This window comes from Alosa pseudoharengus, unplaced genomic scaffold, assembly GCF_046254945.1.
Source record: "Alosa pseudoharengus isolate Yale_2024_CS ecotype anadromous, Long Island Sound unplaced genomic scaffold, YU_APseudo_1.1 YU_APseudo_1.1_scf_11, whole genome shotgun sequence".
Lineage (NCBI taxonomy): Eukaryota > Metazoa > Chordata > Actinopteri > Clupeiformes > Clupeidae > Alosa > Alosa pseudoharengus.
Window position 1 is genome coordinate 24,301,616 of NW_027468576.1, and position 18,459 is coordinate 24,320,074.

The window sequence follows — 18,459 nt, forward strand, 5'->3', positions numbered from 1 at the left end:
ACACACAGCACACACACCAGGCAGAAACAACAGGATGACGGGGTGGAACTGGGGTTAGAGAGAGAGAAAGAGAGAAGACAACAGCCCTGATCCTCTGGGGATGGGTGTGTCCTCTCTCTTTCATAGCCTCCCTCTTTCACAGCCTTCTTCTCTTTACCTTTTCTTTCACAGCTTCTCTAGCTCTCTCCTTCCTTCCGTCTCCATCGTTCACACCCCTTCCTCTTATCTCTCTTCTCAGACTCTTTCTTCCCCGTTTTGTCTGTCTCTGCTCGTTACTTCTCCGTCTTTCTCCAGACTGCTCTCTCATTCTCTCGCTCGCTCTCTTCCTTTTTCTCTGCCTCCCGTCTTCTCTCTCTCTCTCTCTCCTGAGATTCTCTCTCTTTTCTCATCTCTGCTCATCCCGTCCTGTTCCCTGAGCATGCAAAATGAGAGCAGACTGGCTGAAACGACCTCGCTTGCACTCACATCAACTGCCATATCCTTACACACACACACACACACACACACACACACACACACACACACACACACACACACACACACATGCACACACACGCACACACACAACCCCCTCCCCTCCCCTTCCGCAAGGCTCCCAGCAATTACACTCAGACACTCTGAGACAGAGAAAATGAGTTGCCTGGCAACAGGATGCAATTGGTCCAATAGTGTGGTCCCTGATGACTTGACTGTAATGTGTTTAAACAGTGCTGGGGAGCACTGTGGGAATAAAGGGGGTGGGGATGGGGGTGGGGGTGGCAGTGTGTGTGTGTGTGTGTGTGTGTGTGTGTGTGTGTGTGTGTGTGTGTGTGGGGGGGGGGGGGTGGGGGGGGGGGGTGGTAGACATACTGAGACAGAGATAGCAAAAAAGACAATACAAGAAGAAACACGACAAGGATGATGAGAGCTAGGAAAAACAGAGCAGGAGAGAGAAAGAAAAGATAACAAAAAAAGAGAGAGGTAGGTGATGGCAGACGATGGGAAAAGAGAGGGTACACAGAGAGAGATGCTTTCACTTGCCACTTTAAATCTATTCAGTGACCTTTGAGACAAAACTGAAGGAAGTGGCACATTGAGGGCATTGAAAAATTGATGGCACACCAGCAGTAAACAGAGTCCTGTTCTAGTCTACACTCCAGAGGGGCAATATTGGTACAGATGTGACCACTTTAATAGCACAGAGGACGGCACCCCCTCGCAGAGAGCAGTTCACACAATCTTTTCTTTTTTTACTTCTTTTTTTTTTTAAGACATCCATTTGGTGCAGCCAAGAAAAAGCCAAATGGTACGTCCTGTACGCTTCTTTTCCTACCATTCCATGACTTTTCTTCTATGATTTTTCCCTCCCTTTACTGAAGCTGAAAGCACACATAATTGAGCAGAAGACTGTTTTCATAAGGGTTACCCAGCAATAAAGAATAGCTGGTTTCAACTGGGCCAGCTCTCATACACAAACATGCACACACAAACACAACCAACCGACCAAACAAACACAGCCCACTCCACTTTGCTCAAACACACACACCCAGTGTGTGCTGTCTGCGCTGCTCTGCGGTGTGGAGGGGGGAGGAGGAGGAGGAGGAAGAGAGGGGGGGGGGTGTGGAGAGCTAGGTGCTGGATAACCTTGCCCTGTCATTGGCAGACATATCATCAGGCTTGGCCATCTACCTCACAGGAAGCTCTCTCATGTAGTTTCTCCTCTCACCATACTATGGCACTGATTCTCCCTTTCCACACACACAAAAAAAACACACGTTTACATTTAGATGCTTAAACAAACAGAGTCATGTATGTAACACTACATCATTAATATTATATAACAAGAAGCTCTATGTGCGCGGCAGACCACTATGGTAAATCTCTGCCCCCCTAAGACAAGACCTGAGTGTTTCATGCCTGAACAGTTAACCTGTTGTGTCAGTGAGTGCTCTTCATCTCCTTTCTGCATGGTGACAGTGGAGCCACCATTTGCGTAACCTTCCTCCCTCCACAGCCTCTTCCTCAGATGAGGGAGAAGACGTGGGGGGGGCAGGGAGGGGTCTCTCTCTCTTGGCGCAGCACACAGCCTAAGAGGCAGACATTAACCTTCTGCCATCGCCTCCATTACAACAACCACCACCAGAAGCAGCAGCAGTCACTAGGGACTGGCTGACATGCACACACACGCAGGCACACACACACACACGGACAAATACCACACACGCGCACACACACACGCACACACCACGCAGGCAAGATAGATGCTGGGCTTCAGAGCACAAAATGATCCACTTAAATGGCAGTCAATGTGAGTGCTCTCACACAAAACAGTTTTTTTTCCCCCAGTCACTGTTTGAGAACAGCATTCACAATGCAGGATAAAAGCCTACAAACCAGCAGACTACATTGTCGGAGTGGTTAGGGTTTGTCTTAATTAATTAAATTAAGACATGGGTTCTGGTTTCTACCTGTTCCCCACCCTGCCATCTGTTCAGTCGAAGGGAAACTGTTTGACTGCATTAACACGCTGGCAAACAATGGACGCCATTAGCGGTTAATTATTTATTTGTTTATTAGCGCTATCGTTGTGTGTAATTTGGTTGTTTTGTGGCGTATGAATAATGTGCTTCATTGTGGTCATACATGCGAGGGGAGAAAGCAACTGTAGTCAATCGGATGACGGCAGGCTGTGACTGGTGCTGCATCTTTGAAGTGGCATCAACACCAAAAGACAATAACATGCTGGATGAGAATGTGTGTGTGTGTGTACGTATGTGTGTGTGAGGATCTGGTGCATGTTCAGAGGATGCTGCCTGCCACCCCACACACACACACTGGGAAAAGGAGGGGGAGGGGGAAATAAACGCTGCGCGTCTGTACCAACCAGAGCGTAAGACATCGCTCCCTATATCTGTCTCCATGGAAACGCCAGCGAGCCTTGAAATGCAGCCCCACCGCCGCCCCCACTCTCCAACTCTCCCCATCTTTCCAGCCCTCCTGGCAGCTCTCTCTCTCTCTCTCCCTCCCTCCCTCTCTCCATCCCTCTATCTCTGTTTCACCTTCATTTTGCTCTTCCATCTCTTCATGATGGCATGTGGCGCCTCCAGCTCAGTTCCAATCACATCCCTCCACCAATCCATCCATCTACTCATTCTTCCCTCTCCCTCTCTTCATCCATCCATCCATCTACTCATTCTTCCCTCTCCCTCTCTTCATCCATCCATCCATCCCACTCTCTCTCCTCTGGCGGTCTGCGTCTGTTGCCATCCCTCCTCTTCACCTACTCATTCAGCTCCACATGCCACTAGGAAATGTGCCTTTGCCAGGCTGTCTGAGTGGGTATTAACTGATGTGTCCCTCTATGCCTAGGTGTGTGTGTGTGAGAGTGAGTGTGTGTGTGTGTGTGTGTGAGAGTGAGTGAGTGAGTGAGTGAGTGTGTGTGTGTGTGTGTGAGAGAGAGAGAGTGTGTGTGTGTAAACTCAAGAGTAATCCCTCTGTTAAGGTGTCATTGTTGCATTGTGTGAACATCTGCCTCTTTCACCTTGAGACGGTGCACACTCATCTAGGTGAATAACATGCCAGGTGTAGACGTTATGGAGTATGTGTACGTCAGTGGGTGTACAAGCGTGTGTGTGTGTGTGTGTATCTGTCTATGAAAGCCTCGACTCATCCTGAGACTCTCGGGTGTCATTGTTGCATTGTGTGAACATCTGCCTCTTTCACCTTGAGACGGTGCACACTCATCTAGGTGAATAACGTCAGTGGGTGTACAAGCGTGTGTGTGTGTGTGTGTGTGTGTGTTTGTGTGTGTGTGTATCTGTCTATAAAAGCCTCGACTCATCCTGAGACTCTCGGGTGACATTCTCGCCTGCCCCGTCAAATCAATGACCCAACAAACTAGGGCTGCACGATTATGGCCAAAATGATAATCACAATTACTTTGATCAATATTGAGATCACGATTATTCATCACGATTATTAATTCATTTTAGTGACAAAAATATTTTTTCCCTAAACATATTGGACTTGCTATCATGGCTCACCCAAATCCTTCCCCTCAAATTTACTCCCCTAAAGTACTGCAAATACAGACTTGACTGTGACTTCCAAACAACTTCCAAACAAAATTTTTGTGCGTCCTACTTTGTTAATATTTGGGGAAACGTTCCCAACCCAACGCTCCCCATTAGCAAATTAAGCTCTGCTTCTTGCTCATGAGTTTAGTCCAGGGGTGTCCAAACTTTTTGACTCAAGGACCGTATTGGCTTTTGAAAATTGGCTGGCGGGCCACACACAAATAATAATAATAATAATAATAATAATAATAATAATAATAATAATAATAATAATAACGTTTTGTATTATTTAAATGACAAAGTAATTTTGTTGTAGAAAATTAATTTCTTAAGAAATACTGTTAATTTGATGCCGTTTAATTAATTTATAAATGGTGCACTGTCACTTTAAGACTCTTTGCCAGCTCCACTCATATAGCCTATGGCTAGCCTAGTGCTGTGCCCTCTCCCAGTTTATAAATGGTGAGTAGTGGTAACTACTGTTGCCATCGCGCAGTCTCCCTCTCGTGCACGCTCAAATGCGTTCCTAATTAAATGGAGTAGCATAACGCAGTTATATCTGCTGCAATGATACTATGTATCTCGATGTAACAAGCTGTTTTGACATTGACATTGTAAACGTTCTCTAAAAAGAGTGTAAAGCAGTTTGCAGTAGCCTAAAGTTAACCACAACTTCATCTATCGCTGGAAAAATAATAGCAAGCGGCCTATGATAAACTAATAAATTATTAAAGTGCGTGGCTGACCGCAGTTTGGACACCCCTGGTTTAGTCATTCGCTGATATGTAGGCCTAAAACACTGACGTGTAGGCTACATTTTCATTATTGTTCACTCGTTTTGAGTAGGCTGTCTTGAAACGCATATGCAATGTAGGTTGCACATGTAGCTTATAAAATACATAAATAAAATTCACGGATCCCGTTGTTAGTTCAACTCTTATTATAGGCTATATCGGAGGAAGCAAACAAGGACTAAAAGTTAAGTGATAAAATAGGCATGTGTGGTTTACGTCATGTGATGTGTTTCACGGTATGAGTTGAGAGCAACAGATGATCTGTTTCGAGGGACAAGCTCTTGGCCTTCTGCTGTGCCACACATTTGCCACTTTTGCCACAGTGCATCCAAACTGAGCAGTGCATCAGGCAGTGCAGGGAACAGCTGATTTAAGGAGCGCTTGATTTGTTTTGTTGCGGCGCGTTCTATGGGTTGCCAGGTTGGTTATAATGGTAGAGCACACATTTTTTATATCGCTCGATCACGCAAATTTGATCGTGGGAAGCCAAAATCGTGATTGTGATTAAAATTCGATTAATTGTGCAGCCCTACAACAAACGCATATCTCAGAACTCACAGAACACTAATAGTCATTCCTTCACGCAGCCAATTTTACCTAAAAGGAGCTGAAAATAGTGCATTCTGAACAGAGAGTCATGAGTCAATGCTGGAGATATCAGACAAAGGTGCATTATAAATAGAACTCAATGTCTCGTTTTTATTTGTCTCTATAAATAATTATACAGCCTTCCATCCCCAAACAAATTAATCCTTTGCAAATCTCCATGTGTTCTGCTTGAAAGGCAGTTTTCACATCTAAAGGAACTCTTTTTAGCTCTTTCAGCCTTCAGGCACATTTTAAATGGAAAGACACATTTACGAGACTCTTGTTTATTCTCCAGTGTATCCCGTGTATCCCACCCACCGACCACACTCACCTCTGGGAGTCGGGCTGCGAGACGGCGTTGACGATGGCCTCCACGGCGGCGTCAAACAGCTCGGGGTCGGCCAGCGCGGCGAAGGCGTCCTCCACGAGGCCCTCACTCTCGCACAGCGGCACGTCCAGCAGCACCCAGCTGGACAGGCACTTGAGCACGCGTGCCCGCACCAGCCCTGGCGAGTCCGCTTGTCGCAGCAGCTGCTGCAGCAAGGGCTGTACGGACACCCACTCCCGCCCGAGCGCGCCGCGCACCTGACCCTTGCGGTACTGCGGCAACCGGCTGGTCTGGAACTCCTCTGGCAGCACCGTGAGCAGCTCCAGCAGCGCCAGGCAGCGGGCGCGACCGTCCATGCCGCCGCTGGCGGGCCCCTCGGCCTGCTGGAAGGCGCGGACCATCTCGGAGACGGCGCCGGGCCAGGCCTCGGGCATGGTGTTGAGTGCCAGCGAGGCCAGCGCCACGCACAGGCGCGTCAGCACGATCTTGGCGCCCGTGGCGAAACGGGCGATGTGGGCGAACAGCTGTGTCTTGAGCGAGTCGTATTGCTCGGCCGGGATGTCGGCCCAGTAGCGAGAGATCTTGGTGTGAAGGGCCGACGCGCCAAAGTATTGGATTTCTGGCACCTGAACAAACACAACGTTTCAGGTCGAAATTACATTCTCCCCCTTTATTGCATTGATTTAACTTTATTTACCCCCATGACAACCTCTGGAATTACTGTTAAAATGACAAATACTAGGAGAACACAACAGTTTTCATGTCTAAATTACAACCACTTATCATTGAATTTATCGTCATAACGACCTCTACAAATAACTACCTTTCAAACTTTCCCAAATATATCAAAAGTACTTTGCAAAGAACACACAAATGAACTTACATTTCCCTGCCACATTCTGGCAAATTAATCTCACTATTCACATTATAAATGTCGCCCTACCAGCCACCTGTGCTAAAAGAGATTTACTAGGTACATTCTGAGATTATTTTCTCCTCATTAAAAAGAGAAATTGTTTTCCACTCCTTTATAAAAAAAATAATAAATTAAAAAACCCCAACCAATTAAAAAAGTGAAAGCACAGGAACAGTTCCCCCTGGCTGGCATTAGCGTGACTTTGGGTTATGGGAAACTTTTGGTAGCGTTTGGGAGCTTTAAAAGCGCTCTCCGCTCGGGGGCACTGCATTCATAATGGATAAACAGAGTGCTCCTATCCATCCATCCATGCCCATTATTTGGGCCGCAGTCGGCCCGGGGAGTGGGGATCAGACAACAGCAGGAGAGAGAGCAGTCGAGTTTCTGCAGACTGGGGAGGACTGGGGATGACTACTGGGAGAGCACACTTTCCATTCACACTGAGTTTGGGCTGTGTAGTCTACTTGTGGGGAGGTGTGTGTGCGTGTGTGTGTGTGTGTGTGTGTGTTTATACAGAATTCTGCCTTTAGAGAAGAGCAGGGTGTGATGGGGTGTGGGGTGTGGGTATGTGTGTGTGTGTGTGTGTATGTATGTATGTATGCGTGTGTGTGTGTGTGTGTGTGTGTGTGTGTGTGCGTGTGTATGTGTATGTTTCTGCAGACTAGGGATTACTGCTGGGATAGCATACAGTTTTTAGGTGCACTTGGATACACAAAAAAGGGACCCAAGTGAAAAGTCATGTTCAGTATGTGTGTTTTCAGAAACTGACATTAGTACACAGTCCTGGATCTGTAAACGGGAAACATAGTCGCTTGGGCCAAGCCATAAACAATTCTGACCAATCAACATGTCGCTTCTGGCACATAGGTGAGAGAGAGGGGTGTCATCTCATTGGCTGTTGAGGGTAAATATCAACAGCCTTTTGTCAGTTCTACCTTTAACGCATAGTTAAACAGATGGGATAGGACAAGGCTACTCTATTAGGGCAGAAGTATCGTGTAGTGAATGGATGGGTCAGTTCTGAAGTCCGGTCCGTACCTTGTCTGGGCTGAGCAGGGCCCAGCAGAACTGCCAGGCCTGGGGAGACACCTGGGCCTGCATGAGCCACTTCTGGGCCAGGTTCTTGTTCTCAATGTTGGGGTCATAGTAGAGCTGATGCAAAGCCTGCAGACGAGAGGAAGAGCAGGAGGGAGGGAGGGAGGGAGAGTGAGGGAGGGAGAGAGAGGGAAGGAGAGATGGGGGGGGCAGAAGAGAGAAAATAAGCAATTGTAAGCAACATATGTACACCACATCAAGGCAAAACGCAGGCGATTACCATTATGACTGTCGCATCCCATGCGAATCGGGATAGACTGCCACCAGCAACATTAATGAGCAGAGGACTGTGCTGTCACCATCTGTGGAGAGACAGAACTGAACACAACCTAATGGCTTCCTACCCTGTCAGGGGTGCTGTGGAGGCTGGCCACGGCCTGCCATGTTCCTATAGCACGGCTCAAAATGAGCCCTCGGAGAGGAGAGGAGAGGAGAGGAGGAAACTGTAGCCCTGATGAGAGTTCACTTGGAGGTTAGACAGCTATGCACTAGGAATGTATGTGGATGTAATATATGTATGTGTATGAGTGTGTTAGAAAGAGAGAGAAGGTGTGAAAAAGAGATGGAATATGTCTGCATATGAGAGAGAGAGAGTGTGTGTGTGTGTGTGTGTCACTGTCACATCACACAACATTCATTATTGATTCTGCAGCCTTGGGACCCAGACCACAGTCACATCACCACGGCTTCATTTAGCTCAATTCATCTGACTGCATGAGTGAGCGTCTGCTGGAGAATGAGCCACATCTGACAGCATTGTGTGTCTGAGCGTGTGGGAAAGAGAGACTGTGTGTGTGTGTGTGTGTGTGTGTGTGTGTGTGTGTGTGTGTGTGAGTGAGTCTGTGTGTGTGTGTGAGAAAGAGAGAGCGAGAGAGACACTCTGTGTGTGTGTGTGTGAGAGTCTGTGTGTTTGTTTATGAATATGTGTGTGTGTGTGTGTGCGTGCGTGTGTGCTGATGTGTGAGATTGAGGGAGAGGGAACAAATCCCTTGAGGAAGGGAGACCAGAGTAGAAGCATAGAGACAGATAGAGGGGAAAACAGGCTGCCAGAGAGGAGGAGTGAAGCAACAGAGATGGAAGGAGGGGGAGAAGAGATAATGAAAAAAGAAATGAGAGAAGAGACAACTAGAGAGAGTAAGATAATGAGTTAGATAGACAGAGAGAGAGAGAGAGAGAGAGAGAGAGAGAGAGAGAGAGAGAGAGAGAGAGAGAGAGAGAGAGAGAGAGAGAGAGAGAGAGAGAGAGAGAGAGAGAGATGGAGAGGGTGCCCCTAGGGAACATTAGCTGAATGAGTACCGAAGACCCATAATCCCGTTAGTGAGGGATAAGGAATGAACCAGCAGAACAGCAACACCAGACACATCACCCCTCAAATCCTGGCACCAGCACACACTGTGGGCTGGAGTGTGTGTGTGTGTGTGTGTGTGTCTCTCTCAAGATTTGGCATGAGTGTATGAGTATGTGCCTGTTTATATATGGGTATGTCTATGCCAGCAAATGGTACATCCTTTATGCATAGGTCTGTCAGCCTGTATGTGCGTGTGTGCCCACGTGCAATTGAGTGTGTCAGCAGTGAGCGGGTGAGTTCGGCTGTATGTGCCCATTCTTTTCCCGAGGCAACCAGAGACAGACAGAGACAGAGAGAGAGAGAGAGAGAGAGAGAGAGAGAGAGAGAGAGAGAGAGAGAAAGAAAGAAAATGAGAGAGAGAGAGAGAGTTTAGCAACTCAGCAGCACTGGCCACTTTATTCCGGCAATTTCCCCTCTGCCTGTCGCTTCCATCCGAGCAGAGATCACTTCATTTCAGAGTTGTGGCTCCCGGGCCTCCAATTACACACACTTATCCACAGACACACACAGAGAAAAAACACACACACACACACACACACACACACACACACACACACACAGAAAACACACACACACACACAGAGAAAACACACAGACACACAGACACACAGAGACACAGAGACACAGAGACACAGAGACACACACATACAGAGAGAGAGAAAGAGAGGGACAATCTAAGACAGAAAGTTATGGATGTAGATCAGACAGATGGAGAGAGACAGACAATCGACTGCACAGAAAGACATGAGTAACATCTGCGTAGTCCAAAATGCTTTACAGTGCACACCTGGCGACATGTCCACATTCTGCCATCTCCCCAGCTGTGAGGCAGAGCTCTCTGCATGACATTCGGGCATTCTGATGCCCACCATCCCTTTCATTACATGCCAGCCACCAATGGCGCACGCGTGTGTGTGTGTGTGTGTGTGTGTGTGTGTGTGTGTCACTCTCTCATCTCTCTCTCTCTCTCAGGAGCTTTGATTATCTGTGTGTGCTGCAGCACTGATTAGAGCATGGGGAATCGATAATGAGAACAAGGCAGCAAGGGTGTCTCTGTGTATGTGTTGTATGTGCGTGTGTGTGTTTGTCTTTGTGTTTGTGTGTGTGAGTGAGTGAGAGAGAGAGAGAGGAAGAGAGGAGAGAAAGATGAAGATAGGAGAGAGAGGGAGGGAAAGAGAGAGAGATGTATATGTTTATGCATCAATACAGGTTGGTGGCAGGGGTGGATAGGACCTTGGAGTCATCACAAGGTGGCCATCTGCTCTGGCCAGTGAGGTGAGCCACGCAGAGTCCCACTGATTGAGCTCCGGTAACGGAGATAACATGAGAGTTAGATAAAGTGAGCCATAGAGATAGAAAGAGGGAGAGAGAGAGAGGGAGAGGGAAAGAGAGAGACCTTCTATACAGACAGTGACACAGACAGACAGAATGATGCACTGCGAGAAATGAGAAAAACAGAATGAGCCAATGAGAGAGTGTCTGTGTGCAGCGTTAGCCAAAATGTATCTAAGAGAGCGAGAGAGTAGGCATGACAAGACAGACAGACAGATAGACATTCTGCAGTGTTGAATTGATGCACTGCTGAGTGAGGCCGACAGCAGAAATTGAAATCCCTGGCAAACCCACAGCCTGAGGTTGGGTTGGGTTTGGTTGGGTGGGCCCCGAGACCTGCATCTGGTCCCCAGGGCCGAGTGAGTCCGAGTCTGCTCCAGCAGCTGGTCTCCTGGGGTCAGGGCTGTCCCGTGCCCCAGGCTACAGAGGAGGCTAGTCTGCCCCTCCTCCATTCCTCAGGTCATCCTCCCTTCCCCCTACCCCTCTTCTGACACACAGACACACACACACAGGCAGAGCTGAGATTCAGAATGACACACATCCTCCCATTAATGCTACATTCTCTTCTTCCCTAGGTTTTTGCTCCATCCCTGTCCCTCACCACAACCTCTCCCTCACCACAATCTCTCTCTCACTCACCCCACTCTCTTCTCCTCCTGCTCTCCCCTTATGCTCCCTACCACTCCCCATCCATTACTTTAATAACCTCAGTTTTGGAAACGCTGATTTTATGACCAGCCTGCTGTTGTTAGTGCTGGGAGACAGTGCTTGGCCTGACAGTGGAGGTGGTGGTGTGTGTGTGTGTGTGTGTGTGTGTGTGTGTGTGTGTGTGTGTGTGTGTGTGTGTGTGTGTGTGTGTGTATTACGAGGCCGTCTACTGTCTGCTGGAGGGAGAGAGGGAGGAAGAGTGTTCATCTACAGGGGCTTCTCAGACCTGGTAAGCAGGATACTGAAAGCAGAGGAGATGTGCTTTCCCTCTGAAGAACCACTGCTCATCATGAGGAGAGTGATGGGGGCGTAGTTTATTGGGTTTTTACTGTATGAGCATAGTTTATTGTCTGCACTCCTTGAGTTGCACCATTGGAAGCCGTACCACCACAGGTTTGTTCAACTTGCCCTTGAAAATATGTAAGGGAAGCCAAAACGGTGGCTTTAAAATAATAACTTTTTATGGGAAGACATCAATTTATGTGCTAATTGATAACTGCATGTTAACAGTGACTGATTCAGAATTATCTCAACTCTCCAGCACTGAGCTTTTTTTCTGGTTGCAGATTGCTGAAAGAGCCCCAATGTTTCAAGACATGTTTCACATTGACGGCTGTGCTGTGCGCTCAACTGTTGTTTGCCGAAGGATGCTACCACACACTCAAGCTGTCAATCACTTTTCAATCAGCAAAGAGCCCTCTCTCCCGCTCGCTTGCCTCAGTCCACTCTCTCTCCTCTCCAGCCGATACTCGTTTGTCCTCTCTCGCCTTCATTCTCTCGCTTTGATTGTCCAATCTCCCAAGTTCAAATTCTCTCGTCCCCATCTCAGTCTCTCACCCCCCCTTCATTCTCTGTCATCTTCTCTCCTTCCCTCCCTCCCTCTCTCTCTCTCTCCCTCCCTCTCTCTGCAACAGGGTAGCAATGACATCATCCTAAAATGAAATTCTGGCCGAGTCTTTCCCATATGCTGCAGAAGCCATCTGCTCACACAGGATCAACACGAGGGCCCTTTGAAAACACAGAATCATGGCACACACACACACACTGATGATGATGGTGGACCATGACAAGTCCCATCTTTTTTTTTTATCACAAGTGTATTTCTTAGCAATATTACTCCTCTCCAAACACTTTGATCCACTCTTCCTAAGTGAAGCAGTTTGGTATGTAGATCTACACAAGCCTACATTAAACAGACACCTGATCCACTGTTACTTATACGTGAGGGTTTGACGATGTGTTAATAACCAGCAGTGATGTCATTGAAGGTTAAACATTTCCATTCTTAGAAGGCTTGTTGACTGTTTGCAGTCTGCTTGGAAAAAAACAAATCTCAGGTTGCTATTGGCTACCAATTCTGGGCGAGGGAGACGAGTAGGATATAATTAGCAGAGAACCAGTCCAAGATGCTGCGACACACACACGCACGCACGCAGACACACACACACACACACACACACACAGTCTGTGAGGATTAACAAAGGTGGACTTCTATCACTAAGTGTACCTCTGGTGGTGAAGAACATTAATGTATTAATGTCAGGTGACAGCTGCCTTTCTCCTTAATCAATACTAATACACCCAACCCCTAATTTCTACATAAAAAACACTATTTCCTTCAACCCCAACAAAAATCACTAAGTGACAACTGGACTGCTAAATACCTAATTGTCCATTTGACTTCCGGCGTGAAACTTTTCTATTTATTTTTTCCCCCCTCCATTCAGATCAGATGCAGGAGAGGCAGTGTAAGCCCACTTGCCTCAGGGATAATGGCGGTGAAATCTAATCATGTGGTTTGATCCATCAGTGCCACTGGCTGATTGATCGGATGATGAGACAGAGAGCAGAGCAACAACGCGCAGCAAAGAAGAACGGCACAGCAACAACCGGGAAGCTGCGCCTCCGACACCCGATAGCCCAGGTCACCCTGTGCCCGGCTCCAAAAAAAGACTGCATGACAAAGAAGGGGGGGGGGGCAGAAAAAAAAAAGGTGAAGAAAAAATTAAAAAGATAAATCAATCGGAGGGGAGAGTGAGGAGGAGGAGGGCAGGGTTCACACTGAGGCACTGGCTTCCAGAATAATCTGACAGCGACTCAAACTGACACGGCTCTGACGGACTCTAAACCAACAGTCGAGGCTATAAATACGGAAGGGTCAGACCAAGGGGGAGGGCATAAGATACTGCATGTGTCCTTCGAGCATATTTACGCTCTCTTACTCAGGCTCTTCTGCCCATCACCGCCACTGAGGTCATCGCCACTGCTCCGAGTCATTCTTGGAAATGGTCTCGGATCGGTCTCACATCGGTGGGCAGTGTATCCCATCTGCTCTCTCATCATCAGAAACATATTTATTCTTTGCCATCAGCTTGCCTTTCACCAAACAGACCGGATGAGGAATACGTGTTAAATCCATCAGCAATCTATGGAATTTATATTCTTTTTTTTCCATATTTCTACCACATAGAGCAGTACTGTTGTTATGTATTTTTCCTAATATTACAACACAAGGCTCATACAAATCCTAATATCCTTGACATAACAAATTTCAATGTCATTAGCCGGTTCATTTCATGATGTTTCAGACATAATTTCCTGGGTGTTCCACCTTCATTTGGTCCATTTCGCAAGACCTTTTCGTCTTTCGATATTAATGGCTGTTCTGGGACCAGTTTGAGGGGGTTGGGAGTAGCAGAGCGCTGTGGGCTGGGCTGCTGCTGGTGTCACTACTGTCAGGACCGGAGATTTATGCCTGACCACCACTGCGTCTGATGCTGCTGCTGCTGCGCTGTCCCTTCATGCAGAACTAGCGCTGAGCCGTACCGGCACAGCCTGGCCTGCGCATCTATCTTGCCTACTACCCCCACGCCACACCGCACCGCACCAAACAATCCACAATACAGCCCTGAGCTGCTCTCTGACAGAGGGAGAGAGGGAGAGAGAGAGAGAGAGAGAGAGAGAGAGAGAGAGAGAGAGAGAGACAGAGACAGAGAGAGAGAGAGAGAGACAGAGAGAAAGTCACATGCAGGCAAACACACTATACAGATAAATAGAAAGGGCATTGTGCATCTGGAGTGAAAGACACAGACCATGCACCACAGGAGGACAGAGGAGAGGGAGAGCTGGAGGTAGGATGGCACAGAAAGAGTGGGAGTGGGATAAAGGAAGAAAGAACGACAGACAAAGAGAAAGAGAGAGAGAGAGTTGCAGAGGGTGGGTGGGAGAGAGAGAGAGAGAGAGAGAGGACACTGGCTGGCACAGTCATGCAGGGATGATTTCAGCTGGCACCTGATCTCCCATCCTTAAATAACAGTGCCGGGCCCAACACCCTCCACCAATCTGGCCCTGGCATTGTCTTCCCAAAGCACTCTGACTACCTCACAAATCACCAGAGCAGTGGCTATCTCCGCAATCACAGCACCTTCAGTGGATAGATGACTAACCTGGGAGAAAGGTGATGGAAGGGAGGGGGGCTTGGCATGGGAGTCTCCTTAAAAAACAACAACCCAGGTTTGTGTCCCTCCCTCCCCAGGCCCAGTGGGAGCCTCTGCCCAGGGCAGAGAAGATTCTAGAACAGAGGAAAGTGTGCTCAGCTGACCTCAGTGGAAGAGAGGAAAAGGAGGATGGATGAAGAGGCGGCACAGAAGGGATAAGGAGGAGAACGAGGAAGAGAGAGATGGGGAGCAGTGACCTAGAGAATAGACTGACCCTTGGAACGATCTGGGTCAGAGGAAAGACAGAACATAACACACTTACAGTAGAAAAGAAGACCCCCTGACAGCAGAGAGAGAGAGAGAGAGAGAGTGTGACGGTGGAGGTTCGGGCTGTACCGTAACGGCGCGTTTGAAACATGATGAAATGGAGGGTGACAGCCGCGTACACATTATGCTGACAGCGAGGGCTTCGTGAACATAATATCCCATACACACTTCTGCCAGAGCGCACCAACTGTGGCTTGTTTGATTTGGTTCTTTTTGTTCTTTGTCGGGTTTTTTCCACCCCAAAATCTAACTCTCTCGCTTTCTCTCTCTCTCTCTCTCTCTGTCTGTCTGTCTCCTTCTCGACTCCCCACCTCTTTGATCTGAGCCTCCCACCTCAGCCTGGGTTCCTCTCCTCATGCCTGTCGCCTCTATTCTTTCAAGAAAAGCCATTTCCTTCCTCCCTCTCTCTCTCTATTGTGCTTGACTCTCTCTCTCTCTCTCTCATTTTCTCTCTTCCTTGCTGCTTCTCTCACTCTCACACTCTCTCTTTCCCTCCATGAAATCAGCATCATGACTATCACATCATATAAAGTCACACACACACAGTCGCTGTCAGAAGCAATCACTCAATTGCGCTACCTTATTCACCATCACAGAACCCTTTCTTCCCTGTTCCATCTCCTGCCTCCATCATCTCTCTCTCTTTCTCATCTCTTATCTGTCTCCCACTCCTGCTAATGCACTCCCTCCTCAATCTCTTACCACCATCACATTAGCTCTGCCCAACACCTTACCCCCACCAGCTCTACAGTCACCCCGCCCAACCACAGCCCTGATGCTGCTGATCTCAAGACAGCTCCTGGCAACAGTCAGACCCAGTGTCAATGGAACAGCAACAGGACACACACACACACACACACACACACAGTAACAAAAAAGACACATACATAGATTTACGGAGCCTTTGTTTCTGACACAAACAAGACACACAGAACAACATACGTATGCGCACGCACGCACACACGCACGCGCACACACACGTACACACACAGACAGATAGACAGACGAGCCAACTAAACAATAACTGTAGCACTACTACTGTAGCAGCAGTTTGCAATGGCTCTAATCCAACAGAGGATAGATACTAAAATGGCTGAATACATTGCAATACTTGCTTTGCAAGATCATCATTTTTTTCTTCTATCTACAAAACCATACCAACTTATCCTGCATGTTGATCACAAAAACCTCAATGGGGTTTAGAAAGAACACGCAGAAGCAACAGGGCAAAGTCATCTGCACATAAAGAGATGGAGGGAGGGATGGATAAATGGAGAGAGACAGAGGAGACAGAAGAGGAACCTATCAAAGGTATGATAGGGAGGCAGCAGGTGCTTACTAACACATGCAGGCAGTGGTACTGAGAGGAATAGAAATGTATAGAAATAGAGGCAGTTTGTCTACACTAGTTGTCTTTGTCTGCTTATAGGTCTGGCACGTCCTTTCACGCCCGTCTCCCTCTGGCTGGAGGCTCCATTAGAGTAGAAGCTAATGTACTCACCTCGGTCACTCACACCACTGCAGAGGCCAGGCCTGCCTGCCTGCCTCTGCCTCTATCTCTCTCTACCACATATCACTGCGTGCGTGTCACCAAAATAATAGGTAGCCTAAATACCGAGTGAAACAATGAATGGCTAACATAAGACTTTAAATGAAATCTGTTTGACTGTATCCCTTTCAAAACACCAGGACGAAAGTCATGTGCCTTCATGGTCATCCAACTCTCACTCACAGGTGCTGGGCTACAATCAGCCTTCCAATCAAAATGTTTCAGAACAAACTGCAGTCAACTCCGCTGACAGTCCAAGACGGTAATTTATATTGTCTAGTGGGCTGACAGACAAGTTGACGGTGTACATGTTATAAATGATTATTGTTTACAACAGCAACTTAGTGAGAATACTGTGAAATTACAAGACAATGAGAAAGATATGGAAACATAAACAACATTTTAGCATCACACAGAATAGTAGCCTACACAAGTAAAAGGTTATGAAATAGGCAAAGGCACAAAAACCTAAACCGACGCAAAACATTTACCTTCTAACACTGGCAACTTATATAAAACTATTCCAGCTCTGACTAACACAACCATCTGAAGAATTTCGGGGATGTGTGTCAGGTCTCCCTGGCCAGTTCGTGGACAAAATATGCAAGCAACTAATGTTAGCCTATCTCTCCACTTCCAAAAGCCAGACATGCATCTTCACGTTATTATTTAATAGGAACAGGACCAAAGGGATAAATTATATTGATGAATGATACGAAATGATCTGCTCAGCATAGTATGGAAATTCGTTCTATGGCAGTACAAGGCATTTCTTCCGCAACGGGACCGTCATTATCTTTGTGTAGAATCCTACCTTTTCCACGTTCTCCACGGTGAAGTCCACAGCATCCGGCGTCTGTGCTATCCTACCCGGTGTATCCATGGTCTTGTGTTGTAAGTGAACAGTTGCTGTCAATGACGGAACACAACGGCGTTGTAAACGCACTTTGTTCGGAGATGTTCAGCACGTACTCCTTCTGACTAAAATCACTATAAATAACTATGAATTCAGAGTTCGATAATTTAGGCTACAAATGAAAATATCTTCTTTGGGCGTGTAGACCGTTTTCCTAGCTGGCCAGCTAAAGAGAGGCAACGACGTGTCTTTGCTAGCTAGTCGGCTAGCATCTTCCTCTGTACCTCATTATTGACAACACATTTTGCGAGCTTTTCTTACAGTGGTATTGATGCAAACGTTTTCAAATGATCTAGCGACGAAGACTGGCATTCAAATACATTGCCATGTGCTGCTATAGCGCCTGATATACATAATATTATGCTGTTTCAATGATAGTTAAGATTGCCGTCACAGCCCGGCTAGAGCCTTTTGCCTCCCATCTGTCACTGCGTTGATAACCTGGTTGAGGCGCGACTACACCGCTAGTATGGTGTCCATTCGGTGCCTGATTCTAAACAACATCCAGCACATAGACTATGATCCAGCAGCTTTGAATATAAACTATCCAAGTAACTTCTCTACATGTACTGTTTTGAGCAGTTCTGACGCACATTTCGTATGCATTTGTGTAGATATTCTTGTTGTTAGTAATAGTAGGCCTACGGGTCTTTCGAACGGCTCAAATATTTGAATGATGTAGAATTTTAGAATTTTAGATTTTAGAATTAAAATATGTATGTACTAAATGTATGATTTAGATATCAATTTGAAATATTCATATTTTTATCATTATTTTAATATTACATATTTACATAGCCGATAATACCACGACTTTTCAATTACTGGTCAATTAAAAAATATATATGAAATCAAATTAAAAGCAGGCAACTTCACGACATCCTCTGTGGTCCTTGCATCATGGGATATGAAGTTCTTGCCTGGAGTACAATAAGCATTGTGTGACACCGCCACCTTGTGGCTCTTTGGAAAATTAATTGTGAGCCGGGTACCTCGTCACACTCTTTCCATCATTGAGGCTGATAAACATCACGAAAAAAGGAAGCAGTGGTACTGCCAATGATCC

The 18,459-nt window shown here is 47.0% G+C and overlaps 1 protein-coding gene across 1 annotated transcript in view; it reads right to left on the reverse strand.

The window, feature by feature from the left end:
- Positions 1–17,803, reverse strand: part of ipo13b (importin 13b) — a 39,867-nt gene extending 22,064 nt beyond the window's left edge. The window contains exons 1-3 of the mRNA XM_076278518.1: positions 17,292–17,803; positions 7,720–7,845; positions 5,769–6,391 (exon numbers count right to left, since the gene is read on the reverse strand). Of these exons, the coding sequence (XP_076134633.1) occupies positions 5,769–6,391; positions 7,720–7,845; positions 17,292–17,360 (818 nt within the window). The 5' untranslated portion in view covers positions 17,361–17,803. The remainder of the gene's footprint in view (positions 1–5,768; positions 6,392–7,719; positions 7,846–17,291) is intronic.
- Positions 17,804–18,459: the final 656 nt, after the last annotated feature.